A 22,411-nucleotide genomic window follows, 5' to 3' on the forward strand; every position below is an offset into this window, starting at 1 on the left:
ATGTATGTAAACCGCTTTGAATGTAGTTGCAAAAACCTCAGAAAGGTGGTATATCAAGTCCCAATTCCCTTTCCCTTTCCTCCAAAAAATTATATTAAAAATAACTCATGGTTAGCCCATGGAAAAGAGGATATTGCCATAAAATGCTTAAATGCGTTTTGTGGTAAGCATTTCTCATGCCTTAAAGGGTAGCAGATTCAAAAAAAGTGAGCCAAAAATGAGGCATGAAAAATATGGACATTAAGCGCCAAGTCTGTAACAGCAATAGTGCATGAAATTGCCATTATAGAATAAAGCGTAAATCAGCATGTGCACACCTAAGTTTAGGCGTGAGCACTTACACTGTGTCAAAGGCTGCTGTAAAAAAGCTTGTGCCTAAAGTTGACAGCTTTATCTGGGCCCCGGTCAGAATATTGGCCAGCAGCTATGCAAGCCCCAGAAATTCAATGCCAGTGCCTGAATTAGGCCTGGCATTGAATGTCTGGATCAAGTTCTGCCTGCAGCAGTCAGTGCCATGATAATCACTGACCACCAAGGGCTAAATATCAGCCTACATAATTTACATAGGTTTTTGAGCAATCTAGGTACCAGCCTTTACACCAGATTTATGGCTGGTTTCTTTTATAGAATTGCCTTTTCTGTGCTGTTATAAGTAAATTACATTCTGTGTGTGTGTGCTGCATTTTATCAGCTTCTTATTACCGTATTTTTCGGACTGTAAGACGCACTTTTTTCCCCCAAAATTTGGGAGGAAAATGGGGGGTGCGTCTTATAGTCCGAAGGTAGATTTGGCTGGCTGGCAGGCCGCCTGCCCTCTGAGTTCCGGATCGCCGTCAGGGTTACCTCCTCCCCCCCCCCCCCCCGACCCTGTCACCACTTCTCCCTACTCACGCGATCTTCCCTGGTGGTCTAGTGACGTCTGGGCAGGAAAGAGCCCCCTCTTTGCTGCCCAGCGCGCTGCTCTCCATCCTCCTGTATGCAGCCTGACGGTCTCGGCGAGATTCAAAATGGCCGCCGAGACTTCAATTCTCGGCGGCCATTTTGAATCTCGCCGAGACCGTCAGGCAGCAATGCATACAGGAGGATGGAGAGCAGCGCGCTGGGCAGGAAAGAGGGGGCTCTTTCCTGCCCCGACGTCACTAGACCACCAGGGAAGATCGCGTGAGTAGGGAGAAGTGGTGACAGGGCCGGGGGGAGGGTGATCCCGAACTCGGAGGGAGGGATTCGGACAAGACGCATCGGAGCACCTAGGTTTTAGAGGAGGGAAAAAGGAAAAAAAAAATTTTTCCTATTTCCCTCCTCTAAAACCTAGGTGCGTCTTATGGCTCGGTGCGTCTTATAGTCCGAAAAATACGGTAGTTACAATGATTGTTTATGCGTCTCATGTAATTTCTTGCCTAGATGTGATGCTGTCAGTTTATAAAGTGTTTTGAGATGTTTGAATGAAACTTTTTAATAAATACTGTTATATATTGTTTATTTTCTCCGAATCTGCCTTTGCTAATCAAGCAGCGGAAGCAGTGGCCCGTCTCATCTCTCTCTGGGCAAAGTTACATATGCCCTCCAAATATCTAGCTTTCCCAACTTTGAATCTGCTCATGACAGGCTTACACCATCAGGCAGTATGGACTCTTGTAATTAGAAAGGAACCCAGTATGTAGTAGATATAATAAGATAGTTTATTACAATCTTACCAATGGTAATACAGGTAGGTTAAGCATTCACATAATGGAACCGCATATCATGGCACGTCCTCTCTCTCTAGCCTTCTGGAGTCTCCCTTCTCTGTTCGTCTTCTCCTCTCATCTCCTTCTTCTTCTCGTCTCGTCTGAACTAATACTCCTCAAACTGCTGCTTATATACAATTTTGGCCCTATTCATTTCAATGGACCCCAGCTGTCTCAACAGGGCTCCTAGTCCTTATCAGTTGATCAGAATGACTTCACATATTCCCAAACCTTCCTGTAGCCCCCCCTTTGGATGGTCCCATCTGGGGTGCAGCTGACCCAGCACTATCTCTATGTAACCATAGCAACTCTTGCTTATGACGTCTTGCAGGTGCCAATCTCAGGATTGTTTATAGAGTAGATTGCCCCCACCCTTGCCAGTTCAGCACTTGCCACAGTGAAATGTAACTGTGTCAAAAGTGACCTCTGATTTTTACAAGCTAGCTCTCTTTTATATCAGAGATTATTCTGATTTTAAGAAGCCTAGCTCTTATTATGAGCCATTTGCTTGCAGAGGCCTAGCTCTTTAGCCTGAGCCATTGACCTGTATTTTACTGAGAGCAAGGGCGGCCATATATATACAATATATATATGCACAGAATATATCCGATGAAAAGATATATAGGTACTAGAATGATATTCAAATTAATATTTTCTGGAGCAGAAAACCCAGCATGGATTTAATTGTTAACAACCTAGTTTATGAACATCATTTTAATGTTTTTTCTTCTTTAAAACATTCTAGGGAAGCTATGGGAGAGAGAAAGTATTGTTTCTAAGACTTTACCTGCTTCAAGGAATATTGCATTTTCACAGTGGTAGATTGAAAGAAACCATGGATTGTCTTTTAAAGGTAAAACCACCTTCTTCGTTGCAGCATTATATTTTTGCATCATCTTAGGGTAGGGAAAGTATTTAGACTAGAGTCTGTCTTCTGCAGGTTAATTGGTACTTGTCAAATTTTTCTTTATAGTTTGAAGTTCTTTGCTTCTGTTATTTTAGGCGAATAGTTTATACCAGGAGCTCTCCATCGATCCTGCAAAAGTGGATAGTTTGTTACAGTTGGGTTTCTTACCCCAAGAGGCACGGCTGAGTCTACGAGCTTGTGATGGAAATGTGGAATATGCTGCTAGTCACATTGCCAACATAAGAGAGGTACTCACTTATTTCTTATACCGCACAGGAGAACTGGGCTCATGTCTTAGGTAAAGTAATTTTGGCGTTTTGTTTCTTAGACAAGCATGGCTCATGATATTCTTTCCAACCCTTCATTGTGTGTGCGTTATGTGTGCACTGCATGTGTTGAGACTGGGGGGGGGGGGGGGGGGGGTAGCTTGAGATGGTGGTGCAGCTTGCAAGGGTATTTTTTGGGATGGGGCAGTATGCAAGATGGTGAGGCAGTTGCAGGAGGTGGTTTTGGGGAGTGAGGGCATAGGGTTTTTTTTTTAGATGGGGCAGTTGTAGGGCTGTTTTGAGGAGAGGAGCAGTTTTCACGGAGATGGGGCAGTTGGGTAGTTTTGGAGCCAAAGCAGCTGTGGGGCTAGGGCAGTAAGCTGACAATATTTTTTAGATATGGGGCATTTAGCAGGGTGGTGGAGCAGATGTGGCAGATAATTTTTAGGGGTGCAGCAGTAGATGGAGGATAAGTTATGGAGGTGGGACAATTAGTGGAGTGGTAGAGCATTTGGGGGGCTATGTTTTTATGGTTTGACCTGTTTGTGGGGTAATGAAGCAGTTGTAAGGGTAGTTTTGGGTGGTGGGGCAGCTGTGGAAAGGTCTATTTTTTTTTCTTTTTGATGCGGGGCAGTTTGTGGGGTAGCTGTGCAGTTCTGAGCTTAGAATTTGGGAATCAGACAGTTTGCAGGGTAGTGGCAAAGTTGACAGAAGTTTGCAGGATTTTAGGCACATTTCAGGGGAGTAATTTTGGGGGGATAGAAGCAGTTTTCAGTGTGGGTGCAATTGTGGAGGATAGTTTTTGATGTGGGGCAGTTAGTGGGATGGGAGGGCAGTTGCATAAGAGTATTTGGGGGTAGAGTAGTTTGCAAGGTGCGGGAGCATTTTTGGGGGGGGTAATAATTCAGGGTGGGGCAGTTTTATGGAGGTAATTTAGGAGGTGGGGCAGCTTGCAGAGGGGTGGGACAGTTGCAGTGGTAGTTTTTGAGAGTGGCTGCAGTTTGTAGGTTGAGGGGAACAGTTATGGAGGTAGTTTTGGGGGCAGTATGTAGGGTGATGTTGCAGGGGTAGTTTTTGGGAATAGGGTAGTGGAGCAGTTGCAGAGGAGGAGTTGTTAGAGATCCATCTGTTTATGAGGTGATGTGGCAGATGTGGTAGTTTAGCCTTTGCAGTGTCTGTGTGATGTACTGATCAGTTCCAGTACCATGAGGTAATTTGTGACTCTCTTGTTTGTATATTTGTCATCAGCAGTTCAGTGGATGTCTAGAGAGACATCTTAAAGAATGAATAATGTTACTGTTAAGTCACTATTTATTAAAATAGATGCAGTAGACTAGTACATGTTTAGGCTTGTTGATATACTAGGGGGCTACAGCTGGGATGGGTGGGAGGTGAATTAGACATGCTATTGTTTAGTTACAAGATATTTCCTTATGTCATGAATGTTTTATTTGCATTTCAATAAAAATGATTTAAGAAAAAAATGCATGCAATGAATATTCTCCAAGGATAGATGGAACAAAAAAATGGAGTCAGCAGTTGGGCTTTATTCTTATTATTGATGCTGGCAATAAAAGAATCACCTGGTTCCTACATTTGACTGTTGCCTCCACTTTTTGTTCCATCTTTGGTTTGCACCGTCCTTGGAGGATGCTTCCGTCTTTTTCTTTGTGGTCTATTCTCCGAGGCTAAGCAGGATCGAAAGTCTTCACAGGATGTGGCAGCTGCTAGAGGCAGGAGCAAGTGGGGTTTGCTCCTGCCCTCACTGTACTATCAGGGATGTTATATAGGCCTGAGGGGGGCCTATGGTGATGGCAATGGGGGAAATAGCTGTTTTGGGGAAGAGGGGGATCAGAAAGGGTTATGTTTCTGGGGGTGAGGGTGTAGGAAGGGGATTGGAGGGGCTGGGAAATGTTTTAACAGTTGTGCAGGTGCTGGCTGATATTCAGGGCCAGCACCCGCACAGCTAAGTGCCTAAAAGCCATAGGCGTAGACTGGGGGGGGCGAGGGGGGGCAATGCCCCCCCAAACGACGATGAGGCGCCGCCGCGCCATTAGTTAAAAAAAAAAAAAACCACATACACGCACGCGCTCCTCTCCTTCCGCTTGGCTTTTCTGCTCTCTGCCTGCGTCCCGCCTTCCTCTGACGTCAGAGGAAGGCGGGACGCAGACAGAGAGGGCAGGGAAGCCAAGCGGAGTAGCGGACGGAGAGGAGCGTGTCCGTCTACCCCTCTCTCTTCCTTCCTCCCTCCCTCCGCCGCAGGCAGCAGTCTTTTCCAGCGTTCCTGGCAGCGGTAGCATTGTACATGCTGCCTTTGGCTCTGCCCCGAAGCCTTCTCTTCATGTTCCTGTTCCCGCATAGGTGGGAACAGGAACTTGAAGAGAAGGCTTCCGGGGCAGACCGAAGGTAGCGTGTACATCGCTACCGCTGCCAGGAACGCTGAAAAAGCTGAAGACTGTTGCCTGCGGCGGAGGGAGGGAGGAAGAGAGGGGGTAAACGGAGTCACCATCTTGGACCTCGCGGGGGGGGGGCAGAGGGAAGATGGATGGGACTGGGAGGGGTGGGAAGCAGAGGGAAGGAGCAAGAGATGGATGGGACTGGGAGGGGTGGGAAGCAGAGGGAAGGAGCAAGAGATGGATGGGACTGGGAGGGTTGGGAAGCAGAGGGAAGGAGCAGGAGATGAATGGGACTGGGAGGGGTGGGAAGCTGAGGGAAGGAGCAGGAGATGAATGGGACTGGGAGGGGTGGGAAGCAGAGGGAAGGAGCAGGAGATGAATGGGACTGGGAGGGGTGGGAAGCAGAGGGAAGGAGCAGGAGATGAATGGGACTGAGAGGGGTGGGAAGCAGAGGGAAGGAGCAAGAGATGGATGGGACTGGGAGGGGTGGGGAGCAGAGGGAAGGAGCAAGAGATGGATGGGACTGCGAGGGGTGGGGAGCAGAAGGAAGGAGCAAGAGATGGATGGGACTGGGAGGGGTGGGGAGCAGAGGGAAGGAGCAAGAGATGGATGGGACTGCGAGGGGTGGGGAGCAGAGGGAAGCCTACTGGAAAGAAGACACTGAATAAAACAGAAGACACTGGGACCAAAGCGAATAGAAAAACTAAATGATCAGACAACAAAGGTAGATAAAAGTATTTTATTCATAATTTATTAATTGAAATGTGTCAGCTTTTTGAAATGTGCATCTGTGATATTTTGCCTGTAAATTCAATTCCTTCCTCCACATTAGCATATTCATTTGCATATGTATATATGCAAATTATATGCTAATATGCTCCGCCCATTCTTTGCCCCCCCCCCCCCCCAAATGAAACAGTCAAACTACGCCTATGCTAAAAGCTGTCCTAAATTTGCCTGCCTGGTTATGCGGGTGCCAGCACTGAAGATTGCTGGCACCTGCATAACTTCTGGCTCCTCCCCAGTACCATCCCCTGTGCCGCCTCTGACCTGCCTACGTTATTGATGGCTGATCAGAACCAATATACAGTGGCATTGCTCAGTTAAGTGCTGTTGAATATCAGCAGTTGGGAGACCCTGAGCAGTTTAAACAGGAACCTCTCTTGTGTGTTTTGTTTCTGTTTTTAAGATTTTTTTAATTGATTATGAATGAACCCTTGTAATCCACCTAGGAATGTAGTTGGTAGAAAAATAAGACAAATAAACAAGAGTCCTAACAAATGGATGTATCCTACTTCAGTGGTTGTCAGGATATCTAGAGTGAACATGCAGAAGATAAATTTGATGCAATATTTGTCACAGATATCTTGAAAACCCAATTGGCCAGTGCTCCACCAGGAGAGGTTTGGGCTTGCCTATCCTACATTAGGGTTACCATATGTCCGGTTTTACCCAGACATGTCCTCTTTTTGAGGACACTGCCGAGCATCTGGGCGGGTTTTGCCAACCTGCCCATTTGTCCGGTTTGCGGACAAACAGGCAGGCAGACGGGCAGGTGGGCCTCAGGGTGTCCTATGCTCCCCTCCCCTCCTTTACCTTATTGTAGTGCCCTGGTGGTCTAGTGGCCTCTTCAGGGCAGGAAAGAGCCCCCTCTTTCCTGCTCGGTTTGGCTGCAGACTGTCTTGCTCCAGGCGCTGCTTCACTGCTTGAACTCTTGCAAGCCATTTTGAAGCGGCGTCGGGAGCAGGACAGGTCCACAGCTACACCAAGCAGGAAATAGGGGGCTCTTTCCTGCCCTGAACAGGCCACTAGACCACCAGGGCACTACAATAAGGTAAAGGAGGGGAGGGTTAGTGGGTGGAGGGAGGCTGGAAAATTGGGGAGGGAATATACATGGGGGGAAAGAGAGGGAATCTGGCTTTCTTTGGGGGGAGGGGTCAAAGTGACAAGGGGTGGAGCATGTGTCCTCTTTTTTTCTTAGGGCAAATATGGTAACCGTATCCTACATCTTCCTGAGTGTATGCCCGTAACCATCAAGCTACTAAGCTATTGAAGGGAGTGTGAGCCCTCAACTTCCTCATTCTGCTGAGTCACTAACGATATGACCATATTCTATTTTTATAGGAGAAAGCAAAAATAAGAAAGGAGGAAAAACAAAAGAGAAGAGCAAGGTTAGACAAAATAAATAAAATAAGAAGCATGGGATATTCCGAAAATATTGCATCTGAGGCTCTTCACCAGGCAAATGGGGATTTGGATCGTGCTTTACAGGTTGGTATGCTCAAGGAATAATGCTAACTATAAAAATATAGATATCTTGCCATGGTATTTTGGAGGATATAAAATTACATTGTCATAGTATGTCAATACACATTTATATGATTATTTGATCTATGAAATAAATAAGGGAATTGTATTCTTTAAGTTAAAAATCCCTTCCTGTCCCAAAACTTTATTCCTTTAAATCTGAATAATTACTGCCATTAACCTTTGAGAACTCAACTAGATTATTGTTCAGAATGGTTGGACTTGTCCTATCCAGCAGCATTGTGTTCTACATTCAGTACAGAATGCTCTGTTAGAGGGAAGACTAATTTACCCACAAAAGGCAGGAAAATCTTGCCTTATGTAAAAGAAAAATCCGGCACTAAGGTTCATGATACAGAGTCGCACAAAGGTTCATGATACAGGGGAAACATGAGAAACTGAGAGGTATGTTTAATTCTTGAAATAGCCCACCTGGAAGGGAAAGTGGTAATTAAAACAATTGAAGAATAAAAGCATACTTGGGACAGTGTCAGGGATAAGGTTAGCAGGTTGGTAGTATTGCAAAGAACCCATCCTTCAGTCCTGCAAGAGCAGATGAAAGCGGGAGAAACTGAGGAGAAAAAGTGCAATAAAGGAAGCATAAGCTGGTAACATTGCAAGCCACAAGGTATCTGGTTAGAACTAGCAGGCTTCAACGCCCAGAATTTCACTAGGTTACTGATGGGGCGGGGTACCATCCAGAAAGACCACAGTGACATAAGCAACCAAATGTTAGAACAACAACCTTGCTAATGTTGGTGGTTGTTTAGATTATTATAAAATTTGGTGGTAAGCCATAAGGGGTAGGAGGGCCTAGGTGCTGAATTAAGCATAGGAACTTGTATGTTAATCTGCTCAAGATGGTAGAGATCCAAAGAGAAAAATGACAAAAAATAACAAATAAGGAGCAATATTCTACAAGCAATTGAGATTCTGAGACCAGCAGCTTGGATTAGCAGTGTGACTAGAAAAATCTGGGCAGATTGTATGGGCCAATTGGTCTTTAACTATCATCATATACTCTGTTCCTTTGATAGTGGAGGAGTGGCCTAGTGGTTAGGGTGGTGGACTTTGGTCCTGAGGAACTGAGTTCGATTCCCACTTCAGGCACAGGCAGCTCCTTGTGACTCTGGGCAAGTCACTTAACCCTCTATTGCCCCATGTAAGCCGCATTGAGCCTGCCTTGAGTGGGAAAGCAAGTGCGGGGTACAAATGTAACAAAAAAAAAAAAACCCAAGAACATAGGAATAACTATACTAGGTCAGATCAATGGTCCATCTAGCCCAGTATCATATTTCCAGCAGTGCCCAGTCAAGGTCACAAGTACCTGGCAAAAACAGAAATAGTTATATATCAAAAGGGAACAAAAGAAACTGTGATGTAAGGAAAGAAAGGAGGAAAAAAGGAACCGGAGGCAATAGACTTATATCAGTGGCCAGGCTATTAGGTCTCCTATAGCGCTCAGCTATTCCAAACCCTTGAGCCTACTGCATAACATCAATCATTTGCCAACCGGGACCAAAGCCTCCACAAAAACAAATCTTCACACTTTATTTGAACAACTGAAACATTATATTATCTACTATAATAAAAAGCACCTCCAATGTTCTGAAGCTGACTCCGTGGCAGTGAATGGTTTGTAGGGTTCGTGCTGCCTGTAACGCTGTATCCATCTCCTGTCCTGACGTTAGCATGCTTCCCGGTTCATCACAAGCAGCACTGACCAACCACATGATAGCAGCTCGAGGCACACCAACGGAATAGCGATTCGTAAGTCTGTCACCACCTCTCTCTGTCCCGCCCTCGCGTCAAAACGTGATGACGTCGAGGGCAGAACAGTGAGAGGGAAGGGAACGCTGCAGAGTTCCCAAGCAAAGGAACGCGACGTAACACGCATGAGGGTGTCGTCGTCCCTCCCTCCCTTCCACTTCCACGCCCCCTCCCTCCGAATTTTAAAACTCATCATAACTTACCAAGTCAGGGTTATGGCGGCTGCCAGCAGTGGTAAAAGGCGTGCAGGCCCTTCTCTCTCTCTCTGAACTCTGGTCCCGCCCTCATTTCCTGTTTCCGCAAGGACAGGACCAGAGCTCAGCGAGAGAGAAGGGCCGAGCCTGCACGCCTTTTACCGCTGCTGCTGGCCGCCGTAACCACAACGAGGTAAGTCAAGATGACTTTTAAAATTCGTATGGAGGGGGCCTGGAACTGGGAGGAAGGGAGGAGGGACCCTGGAACTGCAATGTTTTCTAAGTATCTGTATCTGTGGATAAATGGCCATAGTACAATGTTCATACCATCTTATCTGAAACATTTTTTTTTTGCTTTGGCTGTAACAGTGACCTCCTGTCTCGTATGATCACTCTATCATATCCCTCCTTCACACATCATCTCTGGTATCCTCTGTCATGAAATCTAGCAGCCATACATCTTGCTTGTCTTTCCATATCAAAGTGTTCTGAATGAATCTTTTTTATTCTTAAAAATTGGCTGTAAGGCAGATTTCTCTTAAGTGATCTATTGTGACTCTTGTTTTAATATAAGAATTTATTAACATCTGTAGCCTTCCGATAAATAGTGGTGATGAACCTACCACACCTATATATACATTTAATATCCAAGAAGGAGATTTCATTCCAGTCATAATTTATCTTAAATCTCAAATTGTTGTCCCTCGAGTTCAACTATGTATAAAAATAAAAAAAAATTTCTTCTGTTCCTTGCCAAATCATAAAAACATCATCAGTGTATCTACAAATAATAAAATGTTGTTCTTAAAAATGCAATCTGTAAAGAATTTCTCTTCAGAGCTAACAACATACAGATTGGGTACTGATGGGGCCGCAGTAGCCCCCACGGCAGTACCTTTAATCTGTTTATAAAAGTGACTTTCAAAGTAAAAATACTTCTCTTTTAAGGCTAATATTGCCAGTTCCACAATATATTCAGTTGGAATTCTCAAATTATCGATTCTTTTAGTAGTGCAACTCTAATTACTTCTAAGCCTCATTTTTTTTAAATTCTTTATTTATACTTTCCAAATTTTTAACATTACAAGAGAATCTTGTTTCAGAAAACAGACAAGAAATAAATTTGGGATTATATCATCCATAGCAAACATTATAACAATCTTAGATTTAAATGTCTTCTTTAACTCACAAATGAGCTAAATAAAGGGGGCGTGTTTAAAAATAAAGGGGATATTAAACAAATAGAATTCGTAACAAGAATAGGCTTAACACGCATTTTCTCACCTACTTTAACTCCTTCTTAATCAGTTGGTAGCAGCCGCAGACAATTTCCTAGAGTCAAGAAACACTCTTAACTGTTCTGGCTGAAAGAATATATATTTTAAACCTTCATATTTCAAAACACATTTACTAGGATAGTTCAAAAAGAACGAGGCTCCCATGTCTAAAGTTTCCTTTCTCATACTCAAAAACAATTTTCTAATTTCCTGTGTCTGCTTTGTGACATCTTGATATATGCGTACTGTTTTACCATAAAATAAATCATTCACTTTTCGAAAATATATTCTTTTTAGCGCATCTATTATCCTGATGGAAAACAAATTGAACAAATATTGTCATTCTTTCTGACTGTTCTGATAAGGAGACTTCCAGCAGTTCAGATACATTCAATTTACCATTTAAAGATTTTCCTTCCGAGAGATTTTTATTTTGTATATAGTAAATTTTATTTACCGGAGGTAAAGCTTCTGAGGAATATTTCAACACTTCAATCAAATACATTTTAAAGGCATCCAATGGTGATATTCCTATTTCTCTCAGAAAGTTTAAAATACACAAATTTAGTCTCCGATTATAGTTTTCAATTTGTTCAATCCTTCTTTTAATAATAGTTTTGTCTTTTATCATTTCTGAGGATAAATCTTGTAATTTTCTCACATCTTGGTTAAGCTTTGTTGTTTGAGTTGTAAACTCCGTTTTAATAGTAGCCAGAGAATCAGAAAAAGTGTTCATTGTACTCACTAATGTGGAAATTTCTTTCGTGGATTTCTCTACAGTTGCTGCCAACTGTTGGAGAACTATCCATACGTTCTCCAACGACACCGTTCCCGGAGCAGCTCTCAATTGCTTCCATTCAGTGCTCAGGCCAATAGGCCCTTGCTTTCCTTCAGAATCCGCTTTTCCAGCACCTTCGATCGAGGTCCCCCCATCAAACACTTCCGTTTCGGGAGATCCTCTCTGGTTCTGGCGGCCATCCGGAGGGAGCGATGGATGAAGCGCCGGAGGGGAAAGCATGACATCTAGGCCCAAGTCTTCAAGGATTTCCCCTTCCTGGAGGGCAGCCGGGCTCCTCTCGGCGTTCTGGGTGGAAATTCGCGAGGTGAACCTTTCTATCGACACCTGATGTGGAGAAGAGGTCCGGGTTGTCGAAGCTTCTCCCCGGACCATTCCCTTTCTTTTGGTATGCGGCATCAGTAAGGAAATGTTCTTTGTCAGAGCGTCAATTCAGGAAAGGCTCAAACCTCGTTCAACTGCGTGCCGCCATCTTCTTCTAAGCCTCATTTTGAGGAATGTTGATGTACAACGACGCCATGTCCAGCCAGCATGGCAAGAAAAACAGTTTCAGCTATTTGAAGATCCCAAAGGATATTGATGATATAGGTAGTCTCTCTACCTATATCATCAATATATGAATGAATTAATGGTACCATAGGTCTAAGAAAGGTATCTACAAATACTAAAAGAGGTTCTAATAAAGATCCAATGGCTGACACAATAGCTACTATAGATCTACCTGGTGAATTATAGAGACATTGTATATCTTCGGTAGTATATAGATAATTGGAATCTTGGGAAATGGAGTAATCATAAATGAATGTTCTTTTGGAGTGAGAAAACCTGCTTGTCTTCCAATCTCAAGCGAAGAATCTACCTTCTTTTTTAATGGAACAGTTGGATCAGTTGTTAAACGTTTATAAAAATTGATGTCATCCACATAGTTTTGCTTGTCCAGTTACCACAGCTGCTTCTCCCTTATCTGCTTGTTTAATAACTAAAGGGTTATCATTTTTTAGTGAATCAACGGCCTTCTTTTCTTTCTTTGGTCAAATTGTAAAGAAGTTGTTTTTGTTTACTTTCCAATTTTTCAATTTAGCAGAACAAAAACATTAAAAAGAATTGAGGGTACCTTATTTTCAGCAGTGATAACCAGTTATGTGCTGCTGAAAAATTAGCGGACAGCCCCAACCAAGTGATTTAACCATTCAGCAGCCATGTCTGACTGGTTAAATCATTTTCAATATCAACCAGATGGTTTGTAATTTTTCATGGTGCCAGGTAAAACGCTTGCTATCCATGTCTCTGCACTTAACTCATTTGCATCTTGTTTTTCACCATGCTGTTTCTTGAATTTGTTGTTGTTGTCTCAATTTCCATCACTCCAGCCACCCAATAGTTGCATTAAAACCAACCAATCCAAAGTTTTCTGCAAAATGATTGACTTTCTTCATCAGCAGAAGACCACTGACAGGAAGCTGTTGGTTTTTTACTTGTGAAAACCAGCAAAGAAGAGTTTCATCCACATTTTCTGCTTTTACAGCTCTCTTGCATTTTCTTTCAAGATTGGTAGTGTTCTGTGAATCCTCGAGAAGCCTGTCTTTCTGCTTATAGATGTGTGAGATATGCCTTGGATGCACCCCATACACTTGCAATGGAAGTCTGACTTTCCTTATTGTCCAGTCGTTTGAGAACATCTATCTTATCAGCAAGTGAAAGAGCCTTGCATGATGACTCTGCCATTTCCTTTGCCTTGCAGGTGATGAGGAAAGCAAATTGAACTTTCCCAAATGAGATGTGTACTGTTTGTCTCCAACTTGTGAGTCCATCTGGTCTGCTTTCACTTTGTGTGCCATTTCCATTGCGGCCACTCAAAGGGCTTGCTGTTTAGGTGCATGGTTCAACTTTTGAGGCTACCCTGTAAAATGGACTTCTTAGCATTTTGCACACGCTAATTCCGTTAGCATGTGCTAAGCTTTAGTAAAAGGACTCCTAAATTCCTCCTACCTATGCTGTTACCTGTTGTGTCTGTTTTAATATTTCCAGTTGTAGTTTTCAAATATATTGATCTTGCTGTAGATTGAGTTTTTAAATGGCTGCAATTTAATGCAGATCCAAACATGTTGTACAATGCTTAGAATATAAGATGTCTGGTAATAAAACAATGGCTTGAGTTCAATTGCAGCAATATATAGATGACTAGCCGTTAAGCCCGTTAAAACAGGCGAGATTTGTAATTCTCACCTCCATGTCCAGCAAACCTCTCTTCCCTGCCCTCCCCTCCCCCGATCCATGTCCAGCAACCCTGCTCTCTCCCCTGCCCTCCTCCCCATGTCCAGCAGCCCTCCTGTATCCCCTGGCCTCCCCCGTCCACCAACCATCCTCTCTCCCTTGCCCTCCCCCCATATCCAGCAACCCTCCTCTTTCCCTTGGCCTCCCCCCCCGTCCACCAACCCTGCTCTCTCCTAAGCCCTCCCCCCATGTCCAGCAACCCTCCTTTCTCCCCTGCCCTCCCCAATGTCCAGCAACCCTCATCTCTCCCCTGCCCTCCCCTCCATCAATCCATGTCCAGCAACCCTGCTCTCTCCCCTGCCCCCCCCCCCCATGTCCAGCAGCCCTCCTGTATTCCCTGGCCTCCCTCCGTCCACCAACCATCCTCTCTCCCCTGCCCTCCCCCCATATCCAGCAACCCTCCTTTTTCCCTTGGCCTCCCCCCCCCCCCCCCCCGTCCACCAACCCTGCTCTCTCCTATGCCCTCCCCCCATGAACAGCAACCCTCCTCTCTCCCCTGCCCTCCCCCCATGTCCAGCTACCCTCCTCAAACTCATACCATTAAGCTTTAACCACCAACCTCCTCATCGGTCCCTTTAATGATTCAATTTTCTTCTTATAATATCCCTTTTTGTTCAAGTTAAATTTATAGGTACTTAATCATTATTTGAAATATTGTTGGCTTGGGAGAATAATTTTCTGACATGACTCATGTTTCACTCTAGACTTTATCAAGGAAAATCCCCTGCAAAAGTAAACATTACCATTAAGGATGTGTATTTAAAAACCCTTTCAAATTTCATAGTAGGTTTTAGGAAAACCTACCATTCAAATAGCTAGACCTATCTTAATGACATTACTGCTTTCTTGCGCCAAGATGGCGCTGGTGTTAATCTTATTAAATTTAAATGACCAGCTGACCTGACACCCACCAATCACAGAATTTGGGTTAGATCAAAGATATCCATTCTATCTCTGCATTAAGGCCCCTGGGAGCCACCAAATTCAATAAAAAATGTTGATGTTCTTTATAATTTAAGAGTTTTTCATAATGACCACACTCCCACCCTTCAATTACGGTGTCTAACACTCTCCATCTCATATCCTTATTAGTATGATGTTTATCATTCCAATGGGGCACCAAAGGTGCTTGCATGTGGCAATTCTAGATTTACTAGTAAAAAAAGGCCCGTTTCTGGAGCCAATGAAACGGACGCTAGCAAGGCTTTCCTGTGGCCCCCCCACCGAACGCACCTTGGTTGTTAGTGACGGCATTGCGCCGCCGTCGATGTGTGACTGTGGCCCCCCCACCCAACGCACCTTCGTCGTCAGTGGGTGGCCCATTGCGGCGCCGTGGCCATCGTCGATGTGAGTGAATTGCTCCACCTCCACCCTCAACGTCATAACGTTTGACGCGAGGGCGGGGCCCCGAGATTGTGAGTTTCTTGGCTTCAGAGCTTCGAACTTACGAACCTTGGCTTCAGTGACGTCATCAGACAATAGAACGTTGAGGGTGAGTTTTATATATATAGATGTTCATTCAACCTCAAATGTACTGGTCCGTTACTACATCCAATATAAACCAACTTGAAGGGACATTCAATTAAATAAACTACATTACTACTGTTACAGGATGCAAATTGAGCGCTATCACTTTACGTCTCATCTGAGTGTCAGTCCACTGCAGTTCTATGATAGCAACTTTTCACCATTGACAACAACCACATGTTGTATGGCATCCTTCAACATTAGGGATACTTTATTTCTCATATCTTTGTCTAGGTAACAACTTGCCTACGGTGTTTCCCCTCTTATATGCTATCACTTTGCAATCTTGATAAGCCTCCTTACTTCATACTGTGTATTTTGACTCTACCCATTTTGCAGCCTTTTCTAGCTCCCACTTTATGGAATTCTATCCCCATTTATCTTTGATTTAAAAAAATCCTCTTGCTTAGGTTTAAAAAGTGCCTTAGAGTGTGTTTTTTTTAAACAGATCTTTCCTGATTTTACGTGAGGTACACAAGGGTCCGAGAAGTCCTCCTGCAGGCAGAATTGAGATTCTGCACTTCTCAGTTGCTTGCTGTTTATGCTGGCTTTGTTTTCTATTGTTTTATTCCTTTTATATAATCCCTTTATTCTGACTTGCTGATTTGGATGTCTTTTTCTATTTTTATGTCAGTAAACTGCCTTGATAGTCTTTTCTTTACAAGGTGGACTAGCAAGTTTTTGTGATAAATAATGTGCATACACTACTTAGATTATGGTCTCACCATGGATCAGTATGGATGCATTATAATTTCCTTTTTATTTTCAATATTTTTTCAAATGATTTCTAACATTGTTTGCTTTTTTGACCAACACTGAGCATATTGTCCATAATGACTCCAAGATCCTTTTCCTAGGAGTGGCCTAGTGGTTAGGGTGGTGGACTTTGGTCCTGGGGAACTGAGGAACTGAGTTCGATTCCTGGCACAGGCAGCTCCTTGTGACTCTGAGCAAGTCACTTAACCCTCCATTGCCCCATGTAAGCCGCATTGAGCCTGCCATGAGTGGGAAAGCGCGGGGTACAAATGTAACAAACATAAAAAAAATATGGAACCCAGCATTGTCTGCATTTACCTAGGATTATTTTTTTTTCATATGCACCACTTTGCACTTGTCTGTATTAAATTCCATTTGCCGTTTATTTGTCCCATCTCCCATTTTCACAAGGTCCTCATGCAATTTCTCACAATCCACTTGTGATTTAATAACTTTGAATAGTTTTGTGACATCTGCAAATTTTAATCACCTCATGTATTGCTTCCTTTCCCTGATCACTGTTAAGTATGTTAATTTCGTTGATTGTAGGGCAGATCCATGGTGTACTCCAATTTATTTTTCTCCAGTAAGAAACCTGAACATACTCTGCTTTTTTTTAACCAGTTCTCAATCCACAGTAGGGCATTGCCTCTTCTTCCAATGTGTCTTTTTTTTTTTTTTTAATTTGCTTAGTGGTCTCTCATGAGAAACTTTTATCAGAAGCCTTTTGAAGGAGTGGAGTAGCCTAGTGGTTATAGCAAAAAGGCTGAGCACCAGGGAAACCAGGATTCAAATCCCACTGGCACTCCTTATGACTTTAGACAAGTCAGTTAACCCTCCATTGCCTCAGGTACAGACTTATATTTTATGCCCTCAGTTATCTAAATGTAACTCACCTTGAATGCCAGCTGAATAAGAATGAGCTTATTCCAGAATCTAGATGCACTATTTCAAAAGGTTCACTCTTGTCAACATGTTTAACACCTTCAAAAAAAAATCTAACAAATTGGTGTAACAAAACTTCCCTGTACTAAATCCATTGACTCAGCCCAATTATGGCCAGTAATTTTCATTTTTGTAATGGCTTTTTTACCCTGCACCAATGTTAGACTCACCAGTCTGTAGATTCCTAGAACCTTTTTAAATCAGCATCACACTGGCCACCCTTCAGTCCTCAGGTATGATAGATTAATTTGATAATAGGTTACAAATTAGGGCTGCATCTCAAACAGATATTTTAATCATGATTAATCACAAGATTAAAAGCAGGGCCATAACCAGCAGTCCATTTTTAGGGAGGCACAGGTGTGGATTGGGAGGGCCATTCATTTCCCCACTGCATTAGGTATCATGCCTTGCTGGCAGGGATGCAGAAGCCCTGCCAGCTGAAGAAATCTAATGCCTGAGCTTCCCCCTTCCTCCTCGTGCAGCCTCAGGAGTGAGGAAATTAGCAGCTTGTCTCCAGCCACCAACACCAGCACTCCCCAAGCATGCTCAGTTCGTGCCAGTGTCGGTGGCTGGAGGCATGCCACTGAGGCAGCATGAGGAGGAAGGGAGGTGGCTTGGGTAGCGAATTTCTTCAGCTGACGGAGTTTTGGCAACCCTGCCAGCCAGTGAATGGGTGCTGCAGCTTTGGAGGGGACCTGAGGCCAAAGTGGGAGGGCCAAGGGCCCACAAGGCTACGCCATTGATTAAAGGATCAATATCTCCCTCTCTCCTGCCCCAGTGCTTATGATCTTTCCTATTTTATTTGAACTCTATTAGTTGACAGAGCATGAAATGATGATGATGAACTTCCAAAATACATTTAGATCTGGTGTATAGGTGGCTGTGTAAGCAATCATGTTGTTCAAGTTCTAGTCATTTGATACATATTTTAATATTGAATATTACATTTCTCTCTGTTAGTTTCTTCTTGTTAATCCCAGGCCAGTCTCTCGGCAAAGTGTCAATAGTCCTGGAACAAGCAATACATTGATGATTCCTCAAGAATGTATTGATCAGGTAAGCTCTATAATTTTCTGAAATGTGATTTCTTAAAATGTTTATAATTTAGAAAGAGTTTTTAGTTGATATTCTGACACCCGCTCCAAATCTTTGAATAGTATGCTTTCTTGTAAGAGATCAAATAAGTCATGTTCCTTGATTGTCATCCTAAACATCATTTCTAATCTAAGTAGTTGGTCTCTTTTCCTGTCTAGTATTTGGTCATTAATACCCCAATCACATATGCTTATTTTGTTCTTATAAGTTATTCACTAAACTTCATCCATGGGGAATATCTAGATTGGCAGCTGGTATAGGATTGTGATTGCCGATTATGATTTTGCCTAGTACTACTAGCACACACCATTTCAAAGCAGGAATTGAAGTAATTAGATGCTGTCAAGGCAGAAGTAGGGTATAGTCAACAACATTTTCACATTTTCATAGATAATTCTTAATCCATGCGTATCAGCAGTCTATACACAGCACAAGTAATTTGGTCTGAGCACTTGTGGATTTCCTGAAATTTATCTTGTCCTTCTGTAACCCATGTTCCTGTTACCTATAAGCAATGTACAGGAAATTTGACTCTTTCAGTGGTAGAAGCTTTCATCACTGGCTTATAAGATCTTCTTTCTCTCCTCTCACTGGAAGATCAAACCATGCCATAAAATTCTCAGCCTCCAGAATTCCAGGGATGCTCCAACACCACTTAAAAAGCTTATCATCCACTGTTAAAAAAAAAAAAAATTAATTTTTGATACCATCCTTTCGTCTCTCTGGAAGGGGCAAATCCACCATGGAGAACAGCTATGGGCATAAGACCAAGATTTCTTCAAATCTCATTACTTGCAGACAACTGATAAAATTATGCACACCTTCTAGAAAAGAAAAAATTAATAAGAAGGATTACTACACAGCTCAGATTCACCAAGATACAAAACCAAGCTTTTCAGTTTACTTAGAAATTGACCATTCTGTCCAAGTAACTCTAACTTCTGGTCTTTTTGCAACATGGTTTTGGCAGAAAATGGAAAATATTTGATCTTCACTTCAGTCATTGGTTGACTTCAGTCCTAACTCTTCTGGCGTTCCCAACATACTCACCTCACACTCTTCTTAAGCCCTCCCCAAAAACTGAGTTGGCTTTCAATCTCCCCTTTCTTCTCTCTCTGGGGAAAATTCTAGAATCCATGAGAAATGACCCTCTTCAATTTCAGTTAAACAATTTTTAGACCTACTTCTGCCCTCAGTGCAGTGATGATCATGAGCTTGCTTCAAGGCTTCATCCCTTCATTCCTACCACATGGAAAAAGGCCATCATTTACCCACTTTTCAAAAATCTTCTATTGATCTATCAAAACCCTATGACTCAGTTCATCTGGCCCTCTCACCCTCTCTGTTTGTTTCCTTAACGACCTCAGCCATCTATATTATTTCCTCCTCTAGTTCACCCATTTTTTGTTTCAATGGAGCCTGGAGAAAGATCATTACATGCCCACTGTCTTCTTCCTTTTGAACACCCAGAGACTCATGTAGAAGTGCTGCTGTTGGCCTTATTGCTGCTAATCATTATCTTTGACAGAAATCTCACAGGAGATGTTACCCCACTCTGAGATTCTACTTATAAGATTCCTCTCATAAGTACTACTACTAAGTACTGCCATACTGGGAAAGACCAAAGGTCCGGTCCATCAAGCCCAGCATCCTGTTTCCAACAGTGGCCAATCCAGGTCACAAATACCTGGCAAGATCCCAAAAAAGTACAAAACATTCTATACTGCTTATCCCAGAAATAGTGGATGTTCCCCAAGTCCATTTAATAATGGTCTATGGACTTTTTCTTTAGGAAGCCGTCCAAACCTTTTTTAAACTCCTCTAAGCTAACCGCCTTTACCACATTCTCTGGCAACAAATTCCAGAGTTTAATTACACGTTGAGTGAAGAAATATTTTTTCCGATTTGTTTTAAATTTACTACATTGTAGCTTCATCGCATGCCCCCTAGTCCTAGTATTTTTGGAAAGCGTGAACAGATGCTTCACATCTACCCGTTCCACTCCACTCGTTATTTATAGACCTCTATCATATCTCCCCTCAGCCACCTTTTCTCCAAGCTGAAGAGCCCTAGCCGCTTTAGCCTTTCCTCATAGGGAAGTCGTCCCATCCCCTTTATCATTTCGTTGCCCTTCTCTGCACCTTTTCTAATTCCACTATCAGGGGCATTTTCGAAAGAGAAGGGTGCCCATCTTCCGACACAAATCGGGAGATGGGCGTCATTCTCTCAGGGTCGCCCAAATCAGCATAATCGAAAGCCAATTTTGGGCGCCCTCACCTGCAATTCTGTCGCGGGGATGACCAAAGTTCATGGGGGCGTGTCGGAGGCATAGCGAAGGCGGGACTGGGGCATGCTTAAGAGATGGGCGTCCTCGGCCGATAATGGAAAAAAGAAGGGCGTCCATGACGAGCATTTGGTCAACTTTACTTGGTCCGTGTTGTTTCACGACCAAGCCTCACAAAGGGTGCCCAAACTGACCAGATAACCACCGGAGGGAATCGGGGATGACCTCCCCTTACTCCCCCAATGGCCACCAGCCCCCTCCCACCCTAAAAAAAAAAAAAAAATTTTTTTGCCAGCCGCTATGCCAGCCTCAGATGTCATACCCAGCTCCATGATAGCAGTATGCAGGTCCCTGGAGCAGTTTTAGTAGGTGCAATGCACTTCATGCAAGCGGACCCAGGCCCTTCCCCCACTACCTGTTACACTTGTGCTGGTAAATGTGAGCCCTTCAAAACCCATCCGAAACCCACTGTACCCACATGTGGGTGCCCCCCTTCACCCCTTAGGGATATGGTAGTGGTGTACAGTTGTGGGGAGTGAGGCTTGGGGGGGGTTGGGGGGGCTCAGCCCTGAAGGTAAGGGAACTATGCACCTGGGAGCAATTTGTGAAGGCTACTGCAGTGGCCCCTAAGGTGCCCGGTTGGTGTACTGGCATGTCAGGGGGACCAGTGCACTATGAATGCTGGCTCCTCCCACGACCAAATGCCCTGGATTTGGTCGTTTTTCAGATGGGCGTCCTTGGTTTCCTTTATGGCTGAAAACTGGGACGACCATCTCTAAGATCGACCTAAATGTTGAGATTTGGGCGTCCCCGACCATATTATCAAAACGAAAGATGGACGCCCATCTTGTTCCAATAATACAGGGTTCCCCGCCCCTTCACCAGGACGTCCTTAGAGATGGTCATCCCCGTTTGATTATGCCCCTCTATATCTTTTTTGAGATGCGGCGACCAGAATTGAACACAATATTCGAGATGCGGTCGAACCATGGTGCGATACAAAGGCATTATAACATCCTCATTTTTGTTTTCCATTTCTTTCCTAATAATACCTAACATTCTATTTGCTTTCTTAGCCGCAGCAGCACACTGAGCAGAAGGTTTCAACGTATCATCAACAACGACACCTAGATCTCTTTCTTGGTCCGTGACTCCAAACGTGGAACCTTGCATGACGTAGTTATAATTCGGTTTCCTCTTTCCCACATGCATCACTTTGCACTTGCTCACATTAAGCATCATCTGCCATTTAGATGCCCAGTCTCCCAACCTTGTAATTTTTCCACAATCCTCCCACAATTTAACAACTTTGAATAACTTTATGTCATCAGCAAAGTTAATTACCTCACTAGTTACTCCCATCTCTAGGTCATTTATAAATATGTTAAAAAGCAGCGGTCCCAGCACAGAGCCCTGGGGAACCCCACTAACTACCCTTCTCCATTGAAAATACTGACCATTTAACCCTACTCTCTGTTTTCTATCTTTTAACCAGTTTTTAATCCACAATAGAACACTACCTCCTATCCCATGACTCTCTAATTTCCTCTGGAGTCTTTCATGAGGTACCTTGTCAAACGCCTTCTCAATACCTTCCCCTCCACGTGTTGCTCCTCTATTTTCCTCTTTCACAGGATTCAACTCTGTTTGAGTCCCTTTCACAAATACCATCAGCATCTGTGGTTAAATTCCCAAATCTGTTGATCTTGGGGGACCTAAATTTCTATATTATTGACCCCCAAAGATGCAGTGATAAGCACTTCTGTCTCTTGTCTCTGATTTGGTCTTGCACAACATAATGTCTTTCCAACCTTGCTGTAGGGCATACATTAGATTTAGTTTTCTCTAGCTTTGATTGCTCTGTGACTCTGTCAAGATTTACTGCTC

At 43.5% G+C, this 22,411-nt stretch overlaps 1 protein-coding gene across 2 annotated transcripts in view; it reads left to right on the top strand.

The window, feature by feature from the left end:
- The window catches only part of NUB1 (negative regulator of ubiquitin like proteins 1), a 113,473-nt gene that overhangs the window by 84,714 nt on the left and 6,348 nt on the right, over window positions 1-22,411 (top strand). For both annotated transcript variants that reach the window (XM_030198193.1, XM_030198202.1), the window contains 4 exons: window positions 2,473-2,580; window positions 2,730-2,882; window positions 7,421-7,567; window positions 18,106-18,201. In XM_030198193.1, coding sequence (XP_030054053.1) covers window positions 2,473-2,580; window positions 2,730-2,882; window positions 7,421-7,567; window positions 18,106-18,201 — 504 coding nt within the window. The remainder of the gene's footprint in view (window positions 1-2,472; window positions 2,581-2,729; window positions 2,883-7,420; window positions 7,568-18,105; window positions 18,202-22,411) is intronic.

Source organism: Microcaecilia unicolor, chromosome 1, assembly GCF_901765095.1.
Source record: "Microcaecilia unicolor chromosome 1, aMicUni1.1, whole genome shotgun sequence".
Taxonomy (NCBI): domain Eukaryota; kingdom Metazoa; phylum Chordata; class Amphibia; order Gymnophiona; family Siphonopidae; genus Microcaecilia; species Microcaecilia unicolor.